At 56.2% G+C, this 27,876-nt stretch overlaps 1 protein-coding gene, 1 long non-coding RNA gene and 1 other non-coding gene across 3 annotated transcripts; 1 reads left to right on the top strand and 2 right to left on the bottom strand.

Moving 5' to 3' along the window:
- Positions 1-1,288: 1,288 nt before the first annotated feature.
- KIAA2013 (KIAA2013 ortholog) lies at positions 1,289-7,395 on the top strand. The gene is made up of 3 exons (XM_028513055.2): positions 1,289-2,528; positions 4,499-5,352; positions 6,674-7,395. The coding sequence occupies exons 1-3, from the start codon at positions 1,493-1,495 to the stop codon at positions 6,689-6,691; spliced, it is 1,908 nt and encodes a 635-aa protein (XP_028368856.1). The 5' UTR covers positions 1,289-1,492; the 3' UTR covers positions 6,692-7,395.
- On the bottom strand, positions 6,253-24,472 carry LOC118500512. Its single transcript, XR_004903063.1, has 3 exons — positions 24,462-24,472; positions 16,038-16,042; positions 6,253-6,386 (listed from the first exon to the last, which is right to left on the bottom strand). It is a non-coding gene; the product is annotated as an uncharacterized LOC118500512 (long non-coding RNA).
- LOC114498185 lies at positions 10,785-10,900 on the bottom strand. Its single transcript, XR_003684634.1, has one exon. It is a non-coding gene; the product is annotated as a U5 spliceosomal RNA (small nuclear RNA).
- Positions 24,473-27,876: the final 3,404 nt, after the last annotated feature.

Genomic DNA, 27,876 nt, shown 5'->3' with positions numbered 1-27,876 from the left:
AGATATATGCCTATTACATGGATGCCTGTAACGGTGAAAATAACAATACGGGTTTACAGTTAAAATTACTTAGTGTGTGCCATGCACCTTGCTTGCTTTATCCGTATTAACTTATTCACTCCTCAGAAACAGGGGAGGCAGGGTCTCTGGTCACCCACATTTCACAGGTGGGATTTCGGGGGGCTGGTTTGTTTTCACCTCACTGTGCTCCCAAGCCTATACTTCTGCCTCCTTCAGGAGGAGGTCGGGTGCCTCCCGTCTCTAACTGCGGGGCACGGATTCCTGTGCGGCCACAAACATATTCCGTGGGTTTTGTGAACTCCCAGTGGTAACTAACAATTTTGTGTTTGTGCTTTGATAAAAACCTTGGGGGGGGGGGTAGAAAAAGAGAAGGTACTGTAGGATCACCCGGACAGACACCTTCCCACAGGCGGCGCTGGCCCACAAACTCGTCAGACGCTCGTGTCTGCTCAAAGCCCACAAGAAGCCACTGCAAATGCCGGTTTAATTTCCAACAACTGGGGAGCACTACCGGGCCTTGGGATGCCCTGAAAGCAAAATAGAAACAATCGCCCCATTGTCCACCCCTGCACTCATATTGATTTTTTTTTTTGCCCCAGTTAACAAAGCAAAATGTCTCGTTTGCATTGATGATTCACAATTTAAGGGCATTTTCAAAGCCTGAGACTATATAGTGCCTTATGCTCTTTAATAAGTTATAACTCAGAGTTGACATGGAGACGACTTGGTGCAGTAGAGATACATGGCCGGTCCTGGGCTGGATTTGTGTCTGGTATGCGGCACACGCGGCCGGAGGCAGCCAGATGCAGCCAGACAGTCGGGGAGAGAGCTGTCAACAAAGTATTTCCTAGGAAGTCTAGTTTAGAGCGGTTACTCCTTTTCTCTTTTCTCTTTTCTCTTTCTTTTCTGTACTGTTCTGTACTGTTCTGTTTGCAGTAAGGATCATTTTTGCAGAAAACATTTTATTATTATTATTATTTTTAAATCTTAGGACTGTTGAATCCATCAGTGGCAAGCGGGGCCCACCACAAGCTCGGTTTGGCTGACTCGGTGTTTCTGACAAGTGAGTTGGATGCACCCCGTGCTCCTCGCTCTCCCCGCCACCCCTCCCTCGCTCCTCCCTTGAACTTCACTCCATCTGCCCTGGAAAGCATGGTCCAGCCCCACCGCGGGCTCCAGTCCCTTTCCTGCTGTGGCCCCGCCTACTTTCCCTGGCCCGCCCCTCTCTCCTCCCCCTCTTTTCCATATGTCGCAAAAGACTCGGCGGCCCTTGACGGCCGGCGTCGTTCGACAGTCGGAGGCCCGTAGGAAGGAGGAGGAAGAGACAGTGGCGGCTGCTGCGGCGGCTGCGACGCGGTCCGTGGTGGGTCCTGCGGTCCCGGCTGGACAGTGAGGCGCGGGCGGCCGGGCCGGTAGGCTGGGCGGCGGGCCCGGCGGCCGCCCCCGCGCCGCGCCCGCGCCTGGCGGCCCGATGTGGCTGCAGCAACGGCTTAAGGGGCTGCCGGGACTGCTGTCGAGCAGCTGGGCCCGCCGCCTCCTCTTCCTGCTCGGCCTCTTGCTGCTGCTTCTGTGGTTCGGGGGCTCCGGGGCGCGGCGGGCGGCGGGCGGCCTGCACCTGCTGTCCTGGGCCCGCGGCGAGGCGGGCGCCGCCGAACCCTCTGCCTGCCTGGAGGCGGCCACCCGTGCCTGGCGCGGCCTGCGGGAGCGCGGCGAGGCTGTGCCGCTGGGTCCTGGGGTGCCGGCCCTGGTGGCCAACGGCTTCCTGGCCCTGGACGTGACTGCCAACCGGCTGTGGGTGACCCCTGGGGAGCGGGAGCCCTCCGTGGCGCCGGACTTCGTGCCCTTTGTGCAGCTGCGCCCGCTCAACGTGCTTTCCGAAGCTGGAGAGTCAGTGCTCCTGCTGCGTGAAGGGCTGCTGCGCCGGGTGCGTTGCTTGCAGCTCGGGACCCCAGGTTCCGGCGCTGCAGCAGCCGCCGCCCCCGGGCCAGCCTCAGCCTCTGGCCTTGTCACGGGATCCAGCCGCGACTGTGTGCTGCTGCAGGAGGACTTTCTGGCCCACCGGGGCCGACCCCACGTCTATTTGCAGCGCATCCAGCTCAACAACCCCACGGAACGCGTGGCCGCGTTGCAGACTGTGGGACCCACGGCTGCTCCAGTCCCCAGGACCTACACCAGTACTCTGGAGAAGGTCGGAGACCATCAGTTCCTCCTCTATTCGGGCCTGTCCCCGCCTTTGCCCACCGGACTGGTGCACCTGGTGGTGGTGGCCGCTAAGAAACTAGTGAACCGGCTCCAAGTGGCTCCCAAGACGCAGCTGGATGAGACGGTACTGTGGGTGGTGCACGTCTCAGGCCCTGTCAACCCCCAGGTGCTCAAAAGCAAAGCAGCCAAGGAGCTCAAGGCGCTCCAGGACTTGGCGCGGAAGGAAATGCTGGAGCTCTTGGAGATGCCCGCAGCCGAGCTGCTTCAGGACCACCAGCGCCTCTGGGCTCAGCTCTTCAGCCCAGGTGAGGCCTGGCAAGTGCGTGGTTCAAAGTCCACGCCTTGCACCAGGGTGAACATGGTCCGCCTTGGAGATGTTCCTCCAGAGTCTGCCAAGGTGACAGTAAAGGGAGCAGTGGGGTGGCTAAGTCTTGGGCATGGCGTTTGACCTGGGGCTGCCCCTGGCTGCCCCATTATTTAGTGCCCGTGTGACCTGGACCTATGGCCTAACCTTTCTGGACTTGTGTTCAGCAATGACAGAGGCCCCTACTCGGAGGGCTTGTGTGAGGTCCTAGTGAAAGAATGCGGGTAGCGGGTAGGTCTTACTATTACTCGTTCTTGTAATTGAGGCCTGACTTGAGCACTGTGGTTTGGAGGGTCAGTTTGTAAAGGGGAAACGGGCAGAGAGGCCTGGTCGGTCCCCACATTGTTTTCTCGGTTCCCCGTCGCCTGGCTGGTGACAAGCGTGGGCTCACGACATCCCTTGAAGGCTGACATGGGCCCTAGCCATTGCGGCTGCAGTTTCTCCACAGAGAGGTGGTGGGACCTCTCAGCAGGCGGGATGTTCTGTCCAGTGAAAACCGTCCCCCTTGACTGTTTCAGAGAAGAAAGGTTGCGAGAGAGATTTTGGTCGCTGGGGTTCCGGCCTGCATCCCTGCACGTAACTGCTGAAGGAGCCTCTCATTCATTCAACGAGCGTTTACCGAGTGCTTTCGCCAGGGCCTGTTCTCGCACGGAGAAGGCAGAGGGGACAGAACGAAGTCCTGTCTCCGTGCTGCTCGCTGGGACGCTGGGAGGGAGGGAGACAAATATCAGAGACGTGAAAATTTGAACAGATAAGTGAGATGGCTTTCTAGAAGAAAAGGAACAGTGGAGAAAGTTAATCTGTGACTGAGGGTGACCCGAGAGGGACAGGAGCGGGTAGGGGCGGGGCTCCGTTTGGCTCCAGTTGGCACGAGGCCGCTCTGAGGAGGAAACACCCAGCAGGCCGGAGCCCCTGAGGCAGGGGTGGGTTTGGTGGAGTGGCGAGCGGTGAGCAAGGGGAAGGTCAGCAAGGGGAAGGTCGCAGGAGGCTTGCGCTGGCCGGATCCCACAGGGTCCTGGAGGCCTTAGTGAGTTTGTGGTGAATTCTGTCGTCAGTGGGGCGGACAGCAGGGCAGAGACGCCACGTGGTGCACGCTTTTAAAGGTCCTCGCGGCTACTCTGTGCAGAGTGTAGACTCGACGGGGGCAAAAGTCGAGTGTGGAGGCCAGGTGAGAGGTTTCCTGCGGGAGCGCAGGTGAGGGAGGAGCGGGGCTGGGGCCAGAGTTGTGACTGAGGAGACGGAAGTGGGTGGACTCTGATACTGTTGCAGGCGGAGCTGCCAGGACTGGCTGTGGGGAGTGAGAACTTTGGGGTGACTCCTGAACTGGGGGCGGGGAGGGCCTTTGGGGTGACTCCTGAACTGGGGGCGGGGAGGGCGTGAGTGGGTGTCTGGAGACAACTCAGGGAAGGGTAGGTTTGGAGTTGGAAGAATCCAACCATGTGAGGCTCAAACTGCCTGTCACACGGCCGGGGGGAGACACCGAGTGGGCAGCCACTGGCTGAGTCTGGAGGTTGTGCAGACTGGGGAGACCCTGGGTTCAGACGTGATTGGAAGCTGCAGGGCGGGAGTGAGAGAGACGGTGGAGGGGAGGAGCCCGGGCCTGGCCAGGGCGCCGGTGACAGTGTTCTGAGTGGGACTTCCACCCGGCTGCAGATGGTGTTCTTTCGGGACCGGGCAGGAGGCGCCACTGCCTTCTAACGAGACTTTAGGTTTCAGGCCCACAGGGCTCGGGCTGGTCAGGTGAGGAAGCCGGGCAGGACGGCTTCCCCCCTCTCTCGAGGGAAACCGGAGCTGCCACTTTCATCCCCAGGGACGAAAACTTGGCACCTCAGCTGCTCTCGATCTTTGTTTCGTAACCTCAGCCTCCGTCAAACTGTTCCCCATTAACGTGCAGCCTTTGTGGTGTCACAGGTGTGGAAATGAAGAAGATCACAGACGCCCACACGCCGTCCGGCCTGACGGTGAACCTGACCCTGTATTACATGCTGTCCTGCTCCCCGGCCCCACTGCTCAGCCCCAACCTGAGCCCCAGGGAGCGAGAGCAGATGGAGGCGACGCTCAACTACGAAGACCACTGCTTCAGCGGCCACGCCACCATGCACGCCGAGAACCTCTGGCCCGGCCGGCTGTCCTCCGTCCCGCAGATCCTGCAGCTGTCCGACCTGTGGAGGCTGACCCTGCAGAAGCGCGGCTGCAAGGGGCTGGTGAAGGTGGGCGCCCCCGGCCTCCTGCAGGGCATGGTGCTCAGCTTCGGGGGGCTGCAGTTCACCGAGAACCACCTCCAGTTCCAGGCCGACCCCGACGTGCTGCACAACAGCTACGCCTTGCACGGCATCCGCTACAAGAACGACCACATCAACCTGGCCGTGCTGGCGGACGCCGAGGGCAAGCCGTACCTGCACGTGTCCGTGGAGTCCCGCGGCCAGCCGGCCAAGATCTACGCCTGCGAAGCGGGCTGCCTGGACGAGCCCGTGGAGCTCAGCTCCGCGCCCCACGGCCACACCTTCTCGGTCATGGTGACGCAGCCCATCACGCCCCTGCTGTACATCTCCACCGACCTCACGCACCTGCAGGACCTGCGGCACACGCTGCACCTCAAGGCCATCCTGGCGCACGACGAGCACATGGCCCAGCAGGACCCTGGGCTGCCCTTCCTCTTCTGGTTCAGCGTGGCCTCCCTCATCACCCTCTTCCACCTCTTCCTCTTCAAGCTCATCTACAACGAGTACTGTGGGCCTGGGGCCAAGCCCCTCTTCCGGAGCAAGGTATAGAGCCCCTGTCCTCAGCACCCGAGGCCCCAGCCTCGTGCTCGGTCAGGCTCCAGGGCGGGCTGAGGCCGGGGTCATCACAGGGGTCCTCCTAAGCCAGAGCCCTCAGCCCTCGAGACAGAGAGAGGAGCAAGTGGGCTTTGAAGGGACATTAAAAAGTGACTTTTGAAAGGCGACCACAGGAAAGGTCAGCTGTGGATAGGTGAGCACGCCAGCCTCCCAGGGGTGTGGCAGCGGTTCCCCTGCCCCCGCCCCACATGAATCTCAGCATCCGTAAATATCTGCAGCAAAGCCCTAGATTGACCCGAAGCCTCCTTCTAAAGTGCTAGCAGACCCCCGCCCTAACCCCTGAGGGCCTGTGCACTGCGTTCAGGGGGCGGCCCCTCCCTGGGAGCCGGCCCAGGGGGTCGTCTGGGCTGTGCAGGACAGGGTCATTCCCCTCGTTTTTGCTCAGACACCTTTGCCCCCAGGAGCCTCAGCTCTGACCCCGGTCCCATTAGGAACGCATCTCAGGATGGCAGGGCCGGTGTCTCAGAGGATGCCACCTCTGCCCTGTCAGCCAGTCAGCCGCCAGGATTTCTGGGAGAAAGCCCAGAGGGCGCCCACTGTTGGCAGTCAGGAGAAAGGCTAGAGAGGGAGCCGAGCTCGCCCTCTGCCTGGCGTGGAGTGGGGCGGTGTGTGGCGCTCCGCTCTGTGTTCCCAAGCGGTCAGGGAGCCAGGGGCCAGCGCGGGAGAAATGCCTCCCACCTGCCCGGAGGGCTCTGTGGCCGGAACCCGGAGAAGGAAGTAGCATCCGACCTGGAGGAGGGGGAGGCGGGTCTGAGCTCCTGAAGCCTGAAGGACAAATTGAAAATCAGATCAAAACGAAATGTGCAGACACCGTCTGCTTAGCCGTCTGGGCCAGCTGTAATGGGACAGCCGCGTGGGTGGCAGCCGCCCTGTTTAGCCCGGGGCCGCTTCTCCCCGCTGGTGGGTGGGCTTCTCTGCTCTTCATGTGGCGTACACCCACCCACCGTGCTTCCCCACGCGCCCTCGCACGGTACTGCCCCCCCCACCCCCCGTCCCTCAGCTTCCTCGTGGAGAGCTGGCCCTCCCAAGAGCAGAGCCCGGCGGCGACCACTCTGCACCAGACCGCTACCTCCGTGGTAGATGGCAGTTAGTTCAGCCTGTCACTGGGCCGGGGGCTGTCTGCCTGTGCAGATCGGAGCCCAGGCGGGCGCCACCACGGCCGTCCCCGGGGCCGGCTTCCCTCGGTGCTCCCGTAGCTGTCCACGGGGTCCGGGGCGAGCAGTAACGGCTTGTTTTGTTGGTTGCACAGGAAGACCCCAGTGTCTGAGTGAGCCGGCAGCCCCGCTCGCGGCCACCGACTGCACGAGGCGCCCAGCACTGACCGTCCTGCTGCTACGAACAAGGGATCCTTTGCAAGCACCCACCCTTCCGTGCCTTGTTGGGGACACCAGTGACGCAGAGGCGCGTGTGGGTGTTCAGGAGTTTACACAGGGGAGTGGGAGCGGGGGGGGGGGGGGGGGGGCCGGTAGATCTTTTTGTAAGCTTTCGACTCAATAAAATGAACCTATGTGGAAAATACTTGAAATTGAACTCACTCCTTCCACTTTTCCCCTTTCTCCTGGCCCAGGAACTAGACCTCTTGAAAAGACTCTCGTCTGGGAAAAATTGTGGGGTTTTTTTCTCCTAATTTAATGTGTTCCTTCTTGACTGACTTTTTAATTTATTGTGGAGATTTTGCCGGACGGCTTTGGCATCCACTTGGGACAGTGAATCTCGGCGGTGATTTCTGATCTCGCCACCAGGGGTGGCGTCTGGGGGGCCGCACTCACGGCCCTCGGGGTTGGCGCGGGTCTCGGGTCATCCTTAGGTTTGTGCGTCGTCTCATTCTCACGAGCCCGTGGAGATCTGTGATTTTGTATTTCTGGGCTTCCGGGGAAGTGTTTTAACTTTCTAGTGATTGATGATTGTTGGGTTTTGAAATACCAAAGCTTTCTTTTGTTCTGTTTTTAAATAAATCTCTTTCAAACTTCACGAGCCGTTTGTGTGTGGTTGAAACCTCTGGAGCCATTCCCCTCCCTCCCTCCGTCACCAGATTTCTGGGGGTGTCTGAAGCAGAAGGGCTGGCAGCCTAGCCCCCAACAGGAAGCCTTTTCCCAGGTTTCTTCCTGCCAGAGGAGTCCGCTCAGAGGTGGAGGAGGCCTCTTTTCTGCTCCCCTGGGGAAGGGGGGTAGTCCAGCCCAGTGGGTTGCTCGAGAAAGCACCACCCGGGTCCTTTTCCTGCTACCTCGCCCTTTCCCCTACCTGCCCTAAATAGCCTTGATTTGCCTGCCCTGGGTTTTGCCGGCCATAGGGCTGGGCTGCAGGGGAACACCCGGGGTGGACTTCTGCTGGTTGTTTCCTAAAACTAAGATCTCACCCTTGCCTTTGCGGGGAGGAGAATGGAGCTGGCCCCCAGACACCCCGCTGGGAGCTGGGCGTGGCAGTCCACCTGGAGAGGCTGTTCCTTTGAAGCAGCCGGACTCACCGGAAAGCCGGGTTTCTCTGCCAACGAGCTGAGCGTCTGGCCCGCAGCAGGTGGCTTGGAGAGAAAGTCAGGCTTGGCTACCAGCTGTCCTGGTTTTCTAGTCGCTTCGGCCCCACGCACCTTCCACTCCTGCTCCGGGTGGTGCAGAGCTCGGAAATACCTCTCCACCCTGCTCTCCCCTCCCAGCCTGGGTCATGGGCGGGCTTGCGCATTTCGGGGAGCGGAGACTTCATGGGGTGCAGTCGGGTGTGGCTGATGGTATGCCATACCCCCTAGTCCCCTCTAGTTGTTGCTTTACACGGGAAGCTGTTTCACACAAGAGCCACGCTTCATCGCCCCCCTCCCTCCGTTTAACCCGGAACCCACATGTGGTTGTAGGTTCCCTAACATGGAAAAAGGAACCCACATACCTGGCGCTGGAGAGATGCCTGCTGAACAACCAAATTTTAATAAACTATTTGTGGATTATAGCTCTCGTTTAAGCGCTCACTGTATGAGTGTGTGTTAGGCATTTCACACGAACTTGGCGCTACGTGGGGAGGATGTTGCTGAGGGTTAAGATAACCAGTGTGAGAGGTGAGGAAATGACCTCGGACTTGAGTGATGGGCCCAGGATTGCTCAGCTGAAGAGCGCCAGACTGGCAGGCAGACGGGGCTGGCGGTGAGCCCGGACTCCGTCTGAGCCCCCACACTCCCTCCGTTTCTCCCCACCCGGCTCCTGTGCTGGATTCGAGCAGTGGGACGGGCTAAGGCACCCTCACCCGCTCCGGGATGGCACCAGCAGCCCGCTGTGAAGGTGACCCGGTTCCTCCATTCAGCCCCCCTTGCAGAGAGCAAACGCTGGCAGGCCTCCGTGGGGACCCTGAGGGGGCCCACCTCACACAGTCCACTCATGCTCTGAGCGGCGCTGTGTTCTCAGCCTCTCGGGCAGGACGCACAGAGAGTCTTTATCAAGTTGCTTCTTCAGAGGTGGACACCTGGTTTGGAAATTTGGGTTGCATACTACCCGGCTAGGGGACAAGCGTTCCCTCTGCTGTCCCTCTGGGGTACGATTCTGAGGCACGTTCTCTATGTGGCTCCTGGCAGGATTGGGCCCCTGCTGCCCACGCTGATGAAGAACTCGTTTAGCCACCCTCCTCAACCTGGTTTTCCTCCCTCCGTGTGACCCTCCCCCAGGCGCCCACTCTGTCCCTGGCATTTCTCCTCCAATGAGCAGCCTGCACACAAGCTCCTGCCTCAGACTCACACTCTAACCATGAAGCCCACGGCTCCTCCGGAGGGCTTTTCCAAGGGGAAGTGGGGTTCTCCTGCGGATATCATTGAAGACTCAATATCTGTGTCCTGTCCACTCCTCACAAATCCATGTGCCGAAATCCCAACCCCAATGTGACGATGGCATTTGGAGGTGGGGCCTTTGGGAGGTGATTAGGTCACGAGCGTGGAGCCCTCATGTGTAGGGTTAGTGGGGACCCAAGGAGAAGATAGCAGCCTGCAACCCTGAGGAGGTTCTTCCCAGAACCTGGCTGTGCAGGCACCCTGCTCTCAGACCTCCAGCCTCCCAGACTGAAGGGCTCCACAGGCTCACAGGACCTTTCCTGGAGAAGAAACCTGAGAGCTTTCTTGCTCCGGAGTTCCTAACCTTGCCCTAGCACCGCCCTATAAATCGAAAGGTTGCGGGTTTGATTCCGGGTCAGGGCACGCGTCAGGGCTGCCCACCAGGTCCCCAGTTGGGGGCGTGTGAGAGGCAACTCAAACACATCAGTGATTCTCTCCCTATCTTTCTACTCCCTTCTCTCTAAGAAAGAAAATCTAAATAATAATAACAATAATAATAATAATAAATTAAAACCCCGTTTAGATGCACACCTGGACCTCAGAGCCCAAAGCACTGGACACAGGCATTTACTTCTGACTGACCAGAGCTGGTCAGGTGAGGAGCAGCTTTCCTGGGGGAAGGATAGTATAATTAATACTGTCCCACCACGTGAATAGTGTCTGGGACCTACAGGGCAGGCTGGCTTGTGGGTAACTGCCTGACAACAGCTGGCCACAGAGAGGAGCATGAGAGACTGAGAAATGGAGCTCCAGGAAGGAACTTCCGGAAAGATACCCTCCCTTCTGCATTGGCACAGATGCTGCTAGTTTTCCTATTCGGTATTCTCAGACCAGCAGAAAGCCTCATGGCTGCCTAGAAGAAAGACTACATTTCCCAGCCTGCCTTGCAGCTAGGTGTGCTCAAGAAACCGTTCTGGCCAATAGGATTAGTTAAAAATTTCACTTCCTCGTTGCGGTTCTTCAAGTCCATTAATCATCATCCTGTGTCTTTCTCATTCCTAATTTTAACAAATGAACTAGTTCTAGTTTTAAGGCTAACTTGTTTCATCAAAAAGGAAAAAAAACCCAACAATGCTTATAAAATGTTACAGAAACTTTCCAAATTTTAAACTTACTTAAAATAAACATTGTAAATGCAACACTTAACAACCAGTCAGAAAGGTGATGAGCTTTGCCTAGTATTTATCTCTACCTGGAAAAATGTAAACCCTCATTTAAGACATGCACAAAAACCAGGTTAAGTAGGTGTTGTATGCTCAACAAACACCTAAGCCTAGCCCCACTTGTGGTTCGGGACGTTTGGTGGTTGGTGATGGAAACCAAGTTTTATTTTGTTACCACCCAGAAAATGTTCTAGCTGAGAGCCTCATTCAACTGGGTGTACTCTACTCTGTTACCATAATATGCATATACAAATCAGGAACTGCTACTAGGGCCTCAGAACTGAATTACAAAGTTTAACAAATACTAAAGAAAAAAGCAAAGTAGTAAGCTGTATAGAAATTACTGTTTACTTCTACCAAGAGATGAGATAGAGTCTATTCTTTAAACACAAATTAGTAGCCTTGTAAAAACAAGGCCTCAAAAAATTGGTTAAAAACTCAGAATTGTTCCTCTCCACGGAAATCTTTAGTAAAAGGCGAAAGATTTATACGATCTGAAGAGAAACCAGAGTATGCTGAATGCACCTGGCCCACATTCCTCGGGTAACTGTTACCCCTAACTCTATAATGGTGATTATTTAGCTGAAAGAGCTAGTCACATCTTCCTCTACTCCAGACAATTCTGTGAGAGAATTCTCATTTGGGGGGAAAGATAGTTCAAAGAAGAAAGGAAAAATCTAGTCATTTTTGGTGGGGCAGAAATTGTTTTATGTGCAATGCATTCTGGGTATGCAAATAAATCTTCGCCCCCTAGCCAGTTTCCGGTAATACCTTAAATAGATCATTTGTTTTGGTGCTGGGACGGAGACTACCACCAGGGGGCAGAGCGGAGGACAGATTTAGGGAATACGAGTTTAAACCTAAACCTTGGTCTGACCACAGAGTCTGAATCTTCTGCGTTGGCACTGCAAGTAAGATTTCTTTTGGACATAAAGAAATGAAATAAATACAATTATAAAATAAAACTTGAAAATAATTACCCCCAGAGAATATCACTAACATTTCATCCTCGAGGAGCGCGCCGTGTGATGGGGGGGGCCAAGTGTTTTGTGTGTGTGTGGTCAGCACTGACTACAGAATGTTCGCGGACATCCGGGCAGACCCTTAAAGAATCCACAGTAGAGGGACGGCCAGGGCATTCTGCCCGGGAGGCACCGTGCTGCAGGGGTGCCAAGCTAAGAGCTTGGATTTCCCTAGAAGGAAATGGGGAAGCGTGGAAGAGTTTTAAAAGAGAGTAGCATGATTGGATCAATGCTTTAAGACAGTGGTCTCAACATGGGTGGTCGCAGGACCCACAGATCAGCATCATCCGGGTACCTCCTCCTAGAGATGCAAATTCCTGTGGGGGGGGTGGTGTTTGAAGCCTAACTTCCGGGATTTGAGGAAGGAGTGAGTCTGTTGGGGGCGGGGGGGGGGGGTGGAGAGGGAGGCTCAAGGGGTATGAGGTTAAAGGGAGCCTTTTTTTTATTGGCCCTGGCTGGCATAGCTCAGTGGATTGAGCGCGGGCTGCAAACCAAAGTGTCGCAGGTTCGATTCCCAGTCAGGGCACATGTCTGGGTTGCAGGCAATGACTCCCACCAATTGCACATTGATGTTTCTCTCTCTCTCTTTCTCCCTCCCTTCCCTCTCTAAAAAATAAATAAATAAAGTCTTTTAAAAATAAAAAAGGAAGCCTTTTTCTTTCTTTGCTACCAGGAGAGTGACACTGATGGAAGAGGGTGAAGATTCGGGAGAGAGGAAATAAGCAGTAGTGGGATGGAGGGGGGGATGGGAAAGGAGCTGAGGCTGACTTCAGCCTAGAGGGAGGACCCCAACTCCATGGTAGAGTGAGGACCGGTGGAATAGTACATACAATACTGTGAATGCATTTAATGCCACTGAATTGCATACTTAAAAATGGTTAAAATGGCAAACTTTATGTTATATGTACTTTACTGCAATAAAAATCCCAAGCTTTACTGTAGCCCCAAGAGAACAGTGAAGCTTTTCATTCTGAACAATCATTTCCCACTGAGCTTCACCTTGAGAAAGAAGCTTGATAACTTTCACTGTTGGCTCACCAACATCCACTGGTACCAAACCAAATCAATTCTCACACTAGACATTTTCTTTTCTTTTTTTAAGTTTTACCTCTTTAAAAAAAGATTTTATTTATTTATTTTTAGAGAGGGAAGGGAGGGAGAAAGAGAGAGAGAAAGAAAAATCAATGTGTGGTTGCTGGGGGCCATGGCCTGCAACCCAGGCATGTGCCCTGACTGGGAATCGAACCTGCGACACTTTGGTTCACAGTCCGCGCTCAATCCACTGAGCTACGCCAGCCAGGGCAGTAGATGTTTTCTAAATGACCTAAGAAAGTAAACAATGGCTCACAGATCTTGAGATGAATCCGTGCACCACAATCTTCAATACATGTTTTAATTAGGTAAAACAACTCTATAGTAAGACAGGGTTCTTATTTTTCTTTTTTCCTCCACTTTCTCACTTCTCTCATTCATTGCCACTAAAACATGTCATCACGAAATAGTTCTAACTCCGCAGAAAAGCATAATAAACGAAAAAATGCACATCCAGCATCCAGATTTAAGAGATGCCAACGTTTCTCCAAATGTTCCTTAGGTCTGGCACTGACAACAAAAGCAAAAGCAATGAAAACAGTAAGCAAGTGGGGCTCCGGCAAACTAAGACGCTTCTGCACAGAAAGGAAACCATCAGCAAAATAAAAAGGCAACCTATGGAATGGGAGAATGTATCTGTGAAGCATATATTTGATAAGGAGTTAATATCCAAAATATATGAAAACCTCATACAACTCAATATCTAAAAAACAAACATTCCACCCTGGCTGGTGTAGCTCAGTGGGTTGAGCATGGGCTGCGAACCAAAGGGTTGCCGGTTCAATTCCCAGTCAGGGCACATGGCTGGGTTGCAGGCCAGGTTCCCAGTGGGGGCCACGTGAGAGGCAACCACACATTGATATTTCTCTCCCTCTTTTTCCCCCTCCCTTCCCCTCTGTCTAAAAATAAATAAAATCTTTTTAAAAATTCCTATTTAAAAAATGGGCAGAGGACCTGCATAGACACTGTTCCAAAGAAGATGTTACAAATGTTCACCAGGTACATGAAAAGGCCGTCAACATCACAAGCCATCAGGGGGGTGGAAATCAAAACGACGAGGAGATACCACCTTACACCCATCCGTCCATCCATCTGTTCATCCGTCCGTCCATCCATCCATCCGTGTGAGGTCAGGCTCCTGCTTTGAGCCTTCCAGCTGCAACTTTCTAAGGTCCCGGGAGGAGAAATACCCACATCTGTTTACAGGCTCACATATAGGAGCTCATCTTCTGAGAGGCATCCTGGCCCCTCTCCCTGCTCCTACTCACCCCAGTCTCCCCAGGAGCCAGGGACCACGGAGATGCCGAGTTCACTGGAGATGCTATTTACTGTATCCCCAGCAGGTGGCGCTAAAGGCTCTCTTTGCCAGGGTGACACTGACTGCTGTACCCCCTTTGAAAAGGAACAGGCCCTCCAAGACTCCACAGTGGCTCAGCCCAGGCCATCAGACCAGGCAGCGGAGTTCCCAAAAGAGACCTTGGTCCTTGTGTGAGCATTTCCAGGCTGCAAAGGAGGGTCTGTCCCCCTTCTGTCTGGGATCAGCTGCCTAGTGGTCAGAACTAACCTTACTCCTTCTTCCAGGAGTTATTCCTGGGCTGGAAAGGACATAGACCTTGCGCTTACACAGGCCACAGTTCAAATCCCAGCTCTGCCTGTGGATGGCTGTGTGTCTGCAGGCAAGTTGCTTCCTGTCTCTGACCTCAGTTTACTCACCAGTAGAATGGGGTAATGATGCCGAATGTTCAGGTCCGCATCTGGTTGAAGTGAGTCGTCACGTAAAAGCACCAATCGGAACAGCTGGTCTGTGGGCGAGGTTACTCCCCCCCCACCCCACACCCACAGGCCTCGTATTGGTGGCCCTGTCGGCAGTCTGAGCCCAGCGAGGGGCTGTATTTCTTTCTCCCTGAGCAGGGCCAGAATTGGGCTCCTGGTTAGACAGGACTGAAGGTGGGGCGAGCAGGGTCCCGCTAATAGCCACACTAGTTAGTATCTGCCCCCCTTTGGGGACACTTGGTCACGTCACCCCAATTTTCCAATACCCCCTGCTTCTTTCACAACAGGGCTGGAGGGAAAATTCTACTTTATTTTTAAACAGTGATTGCTTTTCTAGAAAAAGCCTGTCCAAGCAAACATCCTCATGCTTATAGGGGATGTTAAAACATAAAAGATCAGCCTGGTTGGGTAGCTCCGTTGGTCAGAGCGTCGTCCCAATATGCCAAGGTTGCAGGTTTGATCTCTAGTTAGGACACATATAAGAATAAAGCAATGACCTGGCTGGCGTAGCTCAGTGGATTGAGCACGGGCTGCGAACCAAAGTGTCATAGGTTCGATTCCCAGTCAGGGTACATGCCTGGTTGCAGGCCATGACCCCCAGCAGCCACACATTGATGTTTCTCTCTCTTTCTCCCTCCCTTCCCTCTCTAAAAATAAATAAATAAAATATTTTTTTTAAAAAAGAAAAAGAATAAAGCAATGAGCCCTGGCTGGTGTGGCTCAGTGGACTGAGTGCTGGCCTGTTAATCAAAGGGTCACCGGTTTGATTCCCAGTCAGGGCACATGCCCGGGTTGCAGGCCAGGACTCCAGTAGGGGGTGCACGAGAGGCAACCACACATTAATGTTTCCTCTCCTTCTCTTTCTCCCTCCCTTCCCCTCTCTCTAAAAATAAATAAATAAAATCTTTTTTTTTTTTTAAACAGGATGATTTTTTTTAAAGAAAAATTGCCACACAGCCTTGACCTAGCCGAGGGGAAAGAGCACCCCTGTTCGGCATCCAAGAGACCTGAGTTTACATCCATGCTCTACCGCCGCTGCGTGACACTGCAAGGTGCTTCACTGCCGGGCCTCGGTGTTCCCAGTCTGTCGGACGGGCACAGCAGCCTGCACCGTCTGCTCACAGGGTCAGGGTGCCAGTTGCAGGAGACAATGTGCTTTGAAAATAAAAGAAGCGTTAAGCTCCCAGCCAGTGCTGCCCCTCAGCCCTCTCCAGAGCTGGATCCCACCTGCAGACACGTTTTGCAAGAAACTCGAGCAGCCAAAAAAAAAAAGTTTTTGGCCAAGATTTAAAAATTGGATTTTTACCGAAGATTTTGAATTTACTTCTGCATCCGACAACACTAGTACACTCCCTCAAACAGCAGTCAGGTCCTCACAGCCTTCTGCATGCCCAGGGATGTCCCCAACACTTAGGTCCAAGGTCAGGTGCTATTTGTCACGTGGCTTGCTTCCCTCCTTCCACTAGCCACCCAACCCCTCTAGGTGTCTGAGTTTGTAACCCGTGCGTTATGTGCACGGGAAGCACAGTATTGTCACTGTCCCTCTGGTCATCTCAAGGCTCAGCACCCTTTCTGGTGGAGGAACAGCCCCCCGCTCCTTCCCGCTGCTCCATCTAGCCCCGTGTGTGCCCACCCGCCCGGCAGCAAGCACCGGCTCTGGAGGTGGGGGACCTTTAAGAAAGCTGCTGGCCCTGGCTCCCTGCACAAGAGAGGCTCTTCCTCCAGTCCGACAGCCATTGATTGCACCTCCCTGTCCTGACGGACCAGGGCTGCATGGGTGGAGCCCCACGGCTGGAGACATGTGAGGGTTCCTGATGGGCTCTGCTCCGGCTGAGTGGCGTGGGGCGGCCCCCTGACTCAGAGGGACGCCCTGCCCCACAGTGCCATCTCTGTCCTCCCCCACCCCATTCAGCCTCTGACGGGCCTGGTTGAGTGATCAGACTCCCAGGTGTCAGGGCAGGAGCCCCCCACCCCAGGAGCCTGGCCTCAGACAAGGCCCCCTCGGGGAGCCCAGTCCCCGCCCCACGGCACCTCCAGGGAGCCCCAGGATGTGGGGTTTGGGCTCTGACTGAAGCACATGGAGGCCAGGAAGGCCCACGCTGGCTTTTCTCCTTTGTGATGTGTCCCCTCCCCCAGCAGGACAGGGGGTCCTCACAGGCAGTGTCCCCGGGGAGCCTGCCAAGTCCTGCTTCCCGGACACCAATCCCTCAGGCCGCTGCTGGTCCCTCGAGAAAGCGTACACACCACTGTGTACCTGGGCCTGGGAGGGGAGGGCTGCTGGTGGAGCCTTCCCGGCCCAGAGGCCTGCCCCTGGCTGTTCCCCAGGCACCTTCCTCATCTCGGTGCGGACCCGCGCCTGGCTCTCTCGGACCCATCAGCTCGGGCGGCTGCAGCCTCCCTCCAGCAATGCCGCCTGGAACTCAGAACTTTGGGGCTGGCGTCTTCATCCCCTCACTAGCGTGCGGTGTGACCGCAGGCCTGCGTCTCCGGCCTGCTCACTTCGGAAGCCTAGAACAATCTGAGGAGAGGACTTGGGGGAAGGGGCTGGGACAAAGGTCACGGAGACAGGGCTGCCATGAGGATGGAAGTGTGACAACAGAGGCTGGGGGCCAGGTGTCCTGAGTTCAAATCCTACTTTCGCCCTTTGGTGGCTCCAGCCTTTTGGGGACGAGAACAGAGGATTGAATGGAAGCATGCCCAAGGAGCAACTGGCAACACAGTGAGTGCCCAGAAAAGGCTTAGCAACTGTTGTTATTATTGACACAGAAACGGCACAGCCCCTGCAACACGGAAAACAGAGGCCTCCTGGGTCCAAGTGTCAGCTGACCTAGGATTCCTACGGGTAGAGACAGGGTTTCCAGGAGGGTGGCGACCTGACTCCTGACACCCACCGGAGCGCGTGCCACCCCTGAGCACGGCAGGCTGGCAGGGAGGAGGCAGGGGCGAGCTCCGGCTGGTGCTGCTGCTGCGGGACCCCTGGCGGGGTGGGCGCTGTGGGCTGCCCTGTCCCGAGGCGAGTCTGCTCATGCAGAGCACACGGCAGGGACACGGGTCCTTCCACCCAGACCCATACAAGGCCTTGGGCCCGTGCTCCCAGCCCAGATCACGGGGACGTGGGGGCTTCACCTTCTCCAAGGAGGGGCAGGGACGAGAGGGAAAACAGGGAGCTATTTCGAGAAGGTGTGGAGGGCCGGCCACTAAAATTAGACCCTCGGTTCCTAAAAAGACATTGGCGCCGACCAAGGCCCTGGAGAGGGGCTCTTCAGCGCGGAATGCGACCCCAGGAAGGGCTCCCGCGGGCCTGGGCAATGAGGTCAGCCTGCAGGCCCAATGGAACTGCCCGCTGGCCGGGGGTCATGGGCACGTCTCCCCCAGCCGCCCGCCTGCAGAATTTGGGGCTGGTTCCAACCGCTTCCCGTCTGCGCCCAGCGCTAGCGGAGGGGGGGAGGGGGGGAGGGGCGTGGCCAGGGCCGCCCATTCTCGGCGCTGTCTGACCTTCCGGTCTGCCGCGCGTTTCCTTTTTTGACTGTCTCCTTGCCTCTGCGCTTGCTCTTCCATTCTGGGGGTGTGTATGTGTACCGGGGGGTGGCTCACAAGAGGCAGACACCTTGAAGCCCGGCGCTCCCATTGTGAGGCCAGGTGTCCTCGCCCAGGTGTCTCCGTCCAGGTGGGCCTAGGCTTCCCTGCCCCAGCTCTGCAGCCTGGCTCCTGGACACTCTCACAGAGCAGAGTGGACAAGCAGGTGGGCTGGGATCAACTCTCAGGGACCCTGCTGGGGGTTTGGAAGTACAGGGAGGAGAAAGCCACGTGGAAAATGACGTGCGTGCCTTCCCCAAAGCTTGGCGCACACAGGCCCCTCTGGACCCCCAGACCGTCTCCCCGGGGGCCCTTCCGATGATTCACTCAGAGCCTGTGGGGGTCAGAGTCTGGCCTGAGGTTCTCCCACCCTGGAGCCTCCGGGAGCCTGCTTGGAAAGCATGTGAAACACTCAGAAAAGAGGTGTGCGCTTGCTACACCATATCCCCCTCGGCTTTCATTGGGTCTCCCGGAAGGGAGAGAGAGAGAGAGAAAAACATCAATGCGAGAGGGAAACATTGATCGGTTGCCTCCGGTACATGCCCTGCCTGAGGACTGAACCCACAACCCGGGTATGACCGGAGATCAAACTAGCACATATTTGGTGGACAGACAATGCCCCACCCAGCCAGGGCCCCCTCGCCTGGTGTTCAGCGCTGCCCATTTCATGCCCAGACCACCCTGGTTTGGACTTCACGGTACACGGTCATGCTATTAAGTCAACGTATGTTCATCTCTAAGACCAGTTAGTAATTTTAGTAACTTAGTCACTGGCTAGCTTAATAATTTAAGTCAAAGAGTAGACATGTGCACAATGCTGGATGCCTCGTACTGTCAGGCAGACGCGAGTGCTGCGTGTGGGTGAGCTGTCCTGGAGGAGCTGTGAGGAGGGGAGCAGGACCCACTCACCCGGAGGAGAGCAGGACCTGGGGGAGGGGAGGGCTCCCAAGGGGTACAACCTTTTCAAAAGTTTGACTCCCTTTTTATTATCATGAGCATGTGTTACTTTTTTGCAAAAAGCAAAATCGAAGAAAACAAAAGGCCAGTCATCCACCAGCCCCCCTCGCCCTTCCCTGCACTCTCAGGCTTTTGTTACGTGTCTTGGGGCTTCCTCCTTTGTTACTTTTCTGTTACTTACGGCTGGGTTTTGGTGGGACACCGTGAGAGCTGGCCTTTGTGATGAACAACACAACAAAGCAAAATACAACAAAAAGTATATTGGTCTTTCCCTCCTTCTGGACTATGAATTCCTCTAGGATGGGGGCACTTTGGGGGTCCCCTCTGTCCAACACAGCGTCAGGCTCACCGTCAGGGTCAGCAGATGTTTGCCGAGGCCCGGGGAGTGGAGTCGGGGGAGTGGGGGGGAGGAAGGCCAGCCTGCCTCTCAGAAGCAGGAGGCCGGCAGATTCGCTCAGGGGTGCCCGTCCTTGGCAGCCCTCCCATCTTTTCTGGGAATTTTCTAGGTCTCCTACCAGGAAACCAAGGTGGTCCGTCTCGGAACAGATTCTGGTGGATTGGTAACAGTAGCCCTGGGCGTGGCCAGCGGTGCCTGGGGGGCGGGGCACATGCCGTCCGAGTGACGGCAGCGGAGGTGCGCTCACCGCGCTGGCACGGCTAGAGCATCCCTGGAATGCGGCGGGGCTGCTGACAGCACTTCATGCTCTGAGTGTGACCACCCATGTGACTTCCTCGGGGACCCGTGGAGGAGGAGAGTGTGCGGGTGGGCCCCAGGCCCCTGCCCTGCATCTCCAAGGTCCCCAGAGCCCCGGCCCTGGGAACAGGGCTGAGTGCTGAGCAGCGTCCCAGGGGACCCGGAGCTGAACTCTAATGGGACTTGATAAGAGTCACCGCAATCGTAATGGTCGTCCTAACAGCTGGGTTTTGAGGGTTACCAGGGGCCAGGAAGTGTGCGGAGCCGTTTACAGGCACCGTCTCCCTCCGCCGTCCCGAGAGCCCCGTGGGGGTGGACACCATTGCTTTGTCCACTTTCCAGGTCGGGGAACCTGAGGCTGGAGGACCCCGAGTGATTCTCCCAAGACCCCACAGCTGGTGGGGGGAGGAGCGAGGCCTGGTTCTGCTCCTAACACGTCGTCTCCTTGTTCCCACCACCCTGAGGCCCGGACTAATTATTCCCTAAGGGAAAAACCTCCGGCCCCACAGCCTGGGGCGGCGCTTGCTGGCCCTGACCAAATGGACACTGAGCAGCGTTCTTGCAGGTGTTATGAGCAGCAACCAAATGACGCTTCTGGGAGCCGAAGCCCACTCCTTCTAGGGACCTGTTCCGTGCGGGGTGGCTGCCCCAGAAGGCACCATAGGAACTCGGTCAGAGGCTGTCCGGAGTTGGACAGGTCTGGGCCTCGCCCAGAGCCCACCCCAGCGGCCTGTCTCTGTGTCCGAGTGCCCCGTTTCATGCGGTCACGTGTTCTATTGGATTAGGACCCACCCTAACGACCTCACTTAAATTCGGCACCCTCTGTAAGGACCTGGCCTCCCACCCAGTAAGCTCATTCTGAGGTTCTGGGGTTTGGGGCGGCTTCCCTGTGACCATAACCGTGCCCTCGGGTAAGTCAGTTTACAGCTCCGGACCTCCTCCTCTTTCTCCTCTGTGAAATGGGGTTGGGATCAATCCCTCCCTTCCCGAGCTGCTGTGCAGAGACACCGAGAGGGAGAAAAGTGCTTGGCACAGAACATAGCTCGTGTACGTGGTCAGCGCTCAGGAACACAGCTGCCATTTCCTGTGACTCTCCCGGGACGAGGGGCTGGGGGTCAGGAGGCACTTGCGTTTGGGGTCTGTGGGCAGGGCAGCGCCTGGCTGGGCTGCGGGGAGCCAGCCTGGGGGGAGAAGTTGGGGAGCCTGGCCTTTCCCAGCTGGGTGGCCCTGGTCCAGGCCCAGGCCCCAGGCCGGTGCTTAGACGTGGCTGCCGCACTCCTGGGTGAGGCATTCAAGGCCCCGTTTGCGGGCTGGCTGCTGTGTCCTCCAGCTCCGAGTGCCTTACTCTGGGCAGCGCTGACATCTGGGGCCAGGTAATTCAGTGTTGTGGGGTGTCCTGGGCACTGGAGGATGTTGAACACTACCCCGGCCCCCTGCCCACCAGCTGCAGGTAGCGCCCCCTCCCTAATCATGGCAACCAGCGGTGCCCTGGACATCGCCAAGCACCTCCCAGGGGTCAAGGTCACCCCCTGGGCCCAGCTGGCTGCCTCAGGCAGGGCTGGGCCTCTGTGAGCCTCATGTTCGAGCGGAAACCCACCTGGACGCACCTGGAAACGGGAGCCTGAACAGCACGTGGGCAGACAATCTCCACCCCGGGGGCGGCCCCCTCCCCATCCTGAATGAACTGTCCTCAATCCTGCTGCTTCAGGCCTGGCTCCCCGGGGGTCACCTCAAGGTGACGGTGGCCCGGCGGAGACATGGCGGCCAGGGCGTGGCTGTAAACAGTCAGCAGGAGGTGCAGACCGGGGGGTGGGCTCCGGGCGGCCGGGCCGGGAGCGGGTGTGAACGGGGCGCTGACAGGCCCAAGTTGTCAGGACCAGAGGCCCAGGCTCCAGACCAGCGGGTCGTGGGGCGTTATCAGCCGACAGCCCCGCTGGCCGAGGGCGCTGACAGCCGGGAGCTGCACGGTGGCAGCTTCTGCTCAGGGCCTCCGGTTCCCACCACAGAGCAGGAGGGGCACCTCAGCGGACGGAGGAAGAGAGGAGGGAGTGGCCGGGAGAAGGAGCCGGAGGAAGACATGTCGAGGGGCTTGCTTTCCCTCCACGGCTCTTTCCTTCGCAGGTTTAAAAATGTGTTTACAGTTTCTGAGCGGAAGCCTGCTTCCTGCCACCAGTTGGGTGATTTGAAAAGGGACTGGGGAGTGTGGGGATGCATCTGAGGGAGAGGCGGGGGTGGGGGGTGAGCGAGAGAACGGGGTGGGGGACGCACCAGGGACAAAATCTGAACTCCTTCCCGTCCACTGCAGCCCTGGCCCGGCCTGCCCTGGCCTGGCGGCTCCCCTGCAAGCCCTCGCCATTAGTGTGTCCTGCGGCTGCTGGAACAAATTACCCAAAACTTGCTGCCTTAAAACAACGGAGCTATCCCTGTTCTGGAGGTCAGAAGCCCAAACTCACTGTCGCTGAGCTAAAGCCAAGGGGGGAGGTGTCTGTGTCTGTGGGTGGGGGCACAAGGGGCACGCTCCTTGGGGAGAATCCTGTGCCTCCCAGCTCCCGGTGGCTGCACGGCTCCAACCCCCGTCTGCCTGGGCAAGGCGGCTCCTCAGCTGAGTGTGCTCCGGCTTGCCCTCCGCCTCCCTCTTATGAGGACACCTGGGATGCCCTCGAGGGTCCACCTGGATTTCTCATCTCTGCATCCTTCACTTAAGTCACATCCGCAAAGCCCGTTTGAGCCTCAGAGGCGGGTGTTGTTATCACAGACGAGGCAAGGACGCCGCCAGTGGCTTCCCCACGGTACACTGGGAAGGCCCAGTAACCAATGGCTACACGCGTCACCCGCAGGGAACCCAAATTCCGCCACCCTGTAGCTGCCCTTTGGGGCTGCTGGCTTGCGGCTGTTTATGAAGAAATAAAAGCTTCAGAAAGAACCTTTGATGCTCCCCCCTCTCCTACCCAGGAGATTCGGACAGAGAAACCTGCTTCAGGAGGATCTTCGCAGGCTGCCTTCGCCTAATGTGAACTCAGAATGGTGGTTAGAGCGCTTCAGGCCGGGGCCTGCTGGGGAGATACCCCCGTGTCCCGTGGTTTCCGAGTCACCGAGCAAGTGTCTCTGCCAGATGTGTCCCCTCTTCCTCAGCCACCTGCCAATCACGCACTCTCAGGTCTGCAATCCTAGACCCCTTTCTTCCTCCTGTGTCTGAAAATGGCTTACCCCCCCCAGTGTCACTCGCTGTCCCCGAAACTGTCACGCCTATGTGAATTCCCCATGCGCAGGTATTAACACTTTGATTTTTGTCCTGTTAATCTGTCTTGGTTGATCTGTCTATGAGCTCAGTTTAGAAGAATTTGGAAGGTAAGAGGAAAAGCCTGTATGTATCCCCAAACTTACTGGCTTAAAACAACAACATTTCACTGTCCCTGGTGGTTTCCGGGGGTCAGGCGTTTGGGACGGGTCCGAGGATGCTGGCTGGGGTCTCTCGGGCCACCGTGGTCAGGCAGGGGCTGGCCTGGCGGTTGGCTCTGCACACGTCCTCAGGGCATGTCTACGTGGGTGAGTTGGGCATCCTCACGGCCTGGTGGCCGCAGGGCAGTGGGGCCGCTCACCAGGCAGCTCAGGGCTCTGATGCACGTGGTCTGGTGAGCAAAACAGAAGCTCCTTCACCTTCTGGGTGAAGTAGCTCCAACCTCTGCCTCTGTGTGTACGTGGCTTTCTCCCTGCGTGTCTGTCTGCGTCTGTGTTTCTCGCCTTTTCTTAGAAGACACCAATCATATCGGAGTTAGGGCCCACCTTACTCCAGAATGATGTCGTCTTAACTAATTACATCTGCAAGGATCCTATGTCCAAATAAGGTCACATTCAGAGGCTCTGGGAAGCCATGAACTTGGATAACATCATCCAGCCTAGTATAATGCTCCTTTCTTTCTTTCTTTCTTTTTAATTTTACTTATTTTTAGAGAGAGAAAAAAGGGAGGGAGAAAGAAAGGGAGAGAAACAGCAATGTGTGGTTGCCCCTCGAGCGCCCCCTAGTAGGGAACCTGGCCTGCAACCCAGGCATTTTACCCTGACTGGGAATCGAACCAGCAATGCTTTGGTTGGCAGGCTGGCATACCATCCACTGAGCCACACCAGCCAGGGCTGTAATGCTCCTTTCTGATTTTTCTGTCACACCTGGCTACTTTCTCAGCCCCTCACAATTGCTCCACACAGCTTTTTTTTTTAATAGAGGTTTAGTTTTCTTCTTTTTTTAAAAATATTTTAAAAATAAAATAAATATTTTAAAAATAAAATAAATATTTTATTTATTTATATTTAGAGAGGGAAGGGAGGGAGAAAGAGAGAGAGAGAGAAACATCAATGTGTGGTTGCTGGGGGCTGTGGCCTGTAACCCAGGCATATGCCCTGACTGGGAATCGAACCTGCGACACTTTGGTTCACAATCCATGCTCAATGCACTGAGCTACGCCAGCCAGGGCGATCCACACAGCTTTTTAAATGCGGGAACACAGTTCTGGGTCCCCAGCTGGGTCCTTGCTGCCAGCCTTGGAGGGCCCGGGCCTCCGAGCCTGCATAGGGATGGCGTGACTTCATCAGGGAGCCACGTCCGGGGACAAGAGCCAGCCAGAGGGCCCCCGGTGCCTTGCCGACGCCTCCTCCCGCTCGGACGGTGAGGCTGTCACAGGACCTGCTTCCTGCATGCCTGGCCTGAGCCTGTCTGACCCTCCCCAAGCACAGAGTGTCCTCTCCCGGAGGAGAGCTCTATTAATATCCCTCATGCGGACGTTCTGGGACGGCCATTCATGATCTCGTCCTCGCGGGTCCCGTCCTCCCGCCCCGCTCCGAGCCATTCATGAATGTGACCCCCCCAGGCTTGGCTGGCTCTGCTCTCCGCTCCTTCCCAGCCCCCCTCCCCCTCTCCGTTCCCAGTGTGTCTGCAGGATCTCAGCCAGTGCCTGCTTGCCCTCCACACGAGCCCCACACTCGAGAGGCTGCCGCATGCCTGCGGTGCCCAAGACGAGCCCTGTCTGCCTGGAGATGTGCACCTCCAGGGGCTGTGACGGGAAAGGTGCCCCCTCCCCGCTCCCCGCAGGTGTGTGAGCAGCGGCGGGAAGCCGTTCTTCACCCTGCATGTGAGGAGCATCGCTTCCATGAGGATGCCTGGCTCCAGCCCCCTGCCCCCCTGTGACAAAGACCGTGGAGGGTCTCTGGGTCACGGAGGCCTGTGAGCACACTCATAGCCTGTGATTCAGTGCATTGCACTCTCGGGCCTGTATCTTGAGCAAAATTTCTAAAACAGTGGTGTGGTTTTATCCCCCCCCCCCCCAGGGGACATGTGGCGCTGTCTGGGGTCCGTTTTGGTCATCACAGTTCAGGTCGGGGATCCACCAGGGATGCTGCCAACTACATGGGACAGCCCCGCCTCCCGCCCCAGCAAGGATTTGTATCAGATGTCTCCAGGGTGAGGGCTGAGGAACCCTGACTGAAAAGGACAAAAAGCCCTGGCTGATGTGGCTCAGTGGATTGAGCGCAGGCCTGTGAACCTGAGGGTCGCCGGTTTGATTCCCAGTCAGGGCACATGCCTGGGTTGTGGGCCAGATCCCCCGTGAGGGGCCATGTGAGAGGCAACCACACATTGATGTTTCTCTCCCTCTCTTTCTCCTTCCCTTCCCTTCTCTCTAAAAATAAACAAGTAAAATCTTTAAAAAAATGTAAAAGCACAAAAAGCCCACATATGTATAGATTTTCATAGCAACATAATTTAAATTAACAAAACATCTAGGCACTATGTATCAAACTCAAGGTAATTATATTAGAAATATTAAGTTCAGTATAAAATGGCCATTTAGGGAGGCGCATATGACAGCTCATTAGCAATACTGAGAAGCATATTAAAGTGATATGTAGGATTATATATACTCACACACACACACACACACACACACACACATATGAATTCCTCAAATGACTGAACATAAAGTTATTATACGACCCACCAGTTCCACTCCCAGGTAAATAAATACCCAGGAGGTGAAAATGTCCGTCACACGAAACCTGTACGTAAGTGTTCATAGTGGTGCTGTTCACAATCGCCTAAGGGCGGAAGCAACCCCACTGCTCAGCGGTGGGTGAACGGATAAACCAAATGCGGTCTGCCCACACGACGGAATATTATTCGACGGTAAAAAGCAACGAAATACTGACACGTAACATTATAACCTTGACAATAGCATGCTGGGCGAAAGAAGCCAGAGCACAAATGGTCACATGGCGCGTGGTCGCATTTATGTGGGACACCTGGAACAAGCACAGTGAGAAAGTGCTAGGAATCGTGGCCAGGGGAAGGAGCAGCAGCCGTGTGACCTCTCCTAAGTTGGAGGCACCCTGGGATGGAGGGAGCTGGGGCAGAGGCAGGGGCCACCCCCAAGTGACAGGGCAGGGCAGAGCTGGCAGAAAAACTACCCAGACCTCCCTCTTTTCTCTTGCTCCCCCTGAACTTTGCTGCTCCCCTACCATTGGCTGAGGCCCATGGGAAGCTGGAGAACACATTAACCAGTCCATGTGAGCCATAAAATCAGCCTCTGGGATCCTGGGCAGCGGGGAGAGGACGAAGGGTGGATCTGCCCCGGCCAGGTAGCTCAGTCAGGTAGAGCATCATGCCAGCAGGCCAAGTTTGCAGGTTCGATCCCTGGTCAGGGCACATACAAGAATCAACTGGTGAATACATACATAAGTGGAACAACAAATGGATGTTTCTTTTTCTTTCTCTCTTCCTTCCTCTCTCTTTCTGAAATCAATCGAGAAAAAAAATACTTAAAAAGGCAACTATCAGTTATCAAGGAAATATGTCCAGCAGATGGATTCACCGAGCTGATACATCGGAACACACAAGGTCAACAGAGAATGCAAACGTCCCCACGCATGACCCGCACCGTCGACCTCACTGAGAGCAGAGCACACAGCAGCCAGTGAATTAGCCGCGAGCCTCAGACACCAGGTTCCAGCAGAGCCACTTGGCCATTGCCAGTCTGTGGGTGGGAGCCGCAGGGGAGGGAGGCTTAAAGGATTCAGGGTAAAAAAATAAAAATAAAAATAAAAAAAAAGGAAGGAGGAGGAAGAGAGGGCGGAGCAGGAGAAAATAGAGGTCACAGGTGAAACCAGTCCCAGAAGCTCAAGTTCCCCTAGGTGCCCAGACACTGAACACGGGTCTGGGACTTGGCAGCTCACAGGCTGCAGGGAAGGGGCTTCAACAGGGCGCAGGCTGAAGCAGGCGGCCTCAGCAAGGCAGCGCTCTGGGAAGGAACCCAAGCAACAGTTGTAGTAGCCTATTTCCAAGACGGTCGTGGGGGAGGGGGCCCCAGGCTGGCGGTGTGTGCTGCTGGGTGCAACCCTCTCGGTGGCCAAGGGCCACTCTGCTGCTCCCAGGCTGTTGCAAGGGGGTCAGACGGGGGCGCTCAGGGCCCCTGAAAGCGGGCGGCGGGACCAGCGCTGTATCAGCATCCACCTCATTGGGGGAGGGGCTGCAACTGTATCCATTTTCCTTTCTACACTGTGTGCTCCTCAAAGGTGGGGTCTGTCTGGCCCAGCCTGTGTGCTCGCCTCTAGGAGAAAGCTTCGTTTTACCTGCACGGTTCCATCTCACCCTCACAGCAACCCTGTGAGGTGGGCGTGAAGAAACTCAGGCCCTGGCCGGGCGGCTCAGATGGTTGGAGCGTCATCCTTGTACTCCGAGAGGTTGCAGGCTCGATCCCCAGTCAGGGTGCATACAGGACCGTAAATGGATGTTTCTCTCTGTCTCTCTCCCTTCCTCTCTCTGAAATAAATCAATATATGTATCCTTGAGTGAGGATTTAAGAAACAAAGAAAGAAACCAGAGGAGAGAAGAAGCAACTGCCAGAAGAGCTCACGGCAGCAGCAGGAGGGTGAGGCGGCATTGGAGCCAGAGTCGGGGCTGCAGACTGTTGGGACCCCACGCCTTTGAGAAATGAAGGGTCTTCTCCCTTCCTCTGCAGGCAGCACCTGGGGTTTGACGCTGGCGAGAACCAACACTGTCACCACGGCCACCTTTGCCGCGGGCTCAGAGTGCCAGGCACGGCGCGCTATTGTCCAGCCGGCCGCGTGTACCCCTCATCGCTTCTTGGGTGGTAGCGCCGAGTCACAGATGGTCTGGTCAGCTCCATTTAACAGAAGTGGGAAGCGCATGGCATACGGTGGGCACCCAGCAGACACTTGTGGGCATAACCTGGTGCAAGAGCTGATGGATGATGTATTGTTACTCCCTGGACAGAAGGCCCTGGCACGATGCAGATTCCGTCTTTGCCTGCCCTCAAGCCCTCCCCCACACCTGCCCTCCCCCACACCTGCCCTCCCCCACACACCTGCCCT

This window comes from Phyllostomus discolor, chromosome 5 (assembly GCF_004126475.2).
Source record: "Phyllostomus discolor isolate MPI-MPIP mPhyDis1 chromosome 5, mPhyDis1.pri.v3, whole genome shotgun sequence".
NCBI classification, from domain to species: Eukaryota; Metazoa; Chordata; class Mammalia; order Chiroptera; family Phyllostomidae; genus Phyllostomus; species Phyllostomus discolor.
The sequence above is the reverse complement of the archived record's forward strand: the minus strand, read 5'-3'. Positions and strand labels throughout refer to the sequence as shown.

Bases quoted from the DNA above. Each gene is read 5' to 3' on its own strand.
- KIAA2013 (XM_028513055.2), top strand. From the start codon at position 1,493: ATGTGGCTGCAGCAACGGCTTAAGGGGCTGCCGGGACTGCTGTCGAGC. The intron at 2,529-4,498 runs GTGAGGCCTGGC...GTGGTGTCACAG, and splicing joins GGCTCAGCTCTTCAGCCCAG to GTGTGGAAATGAAGAAGATC.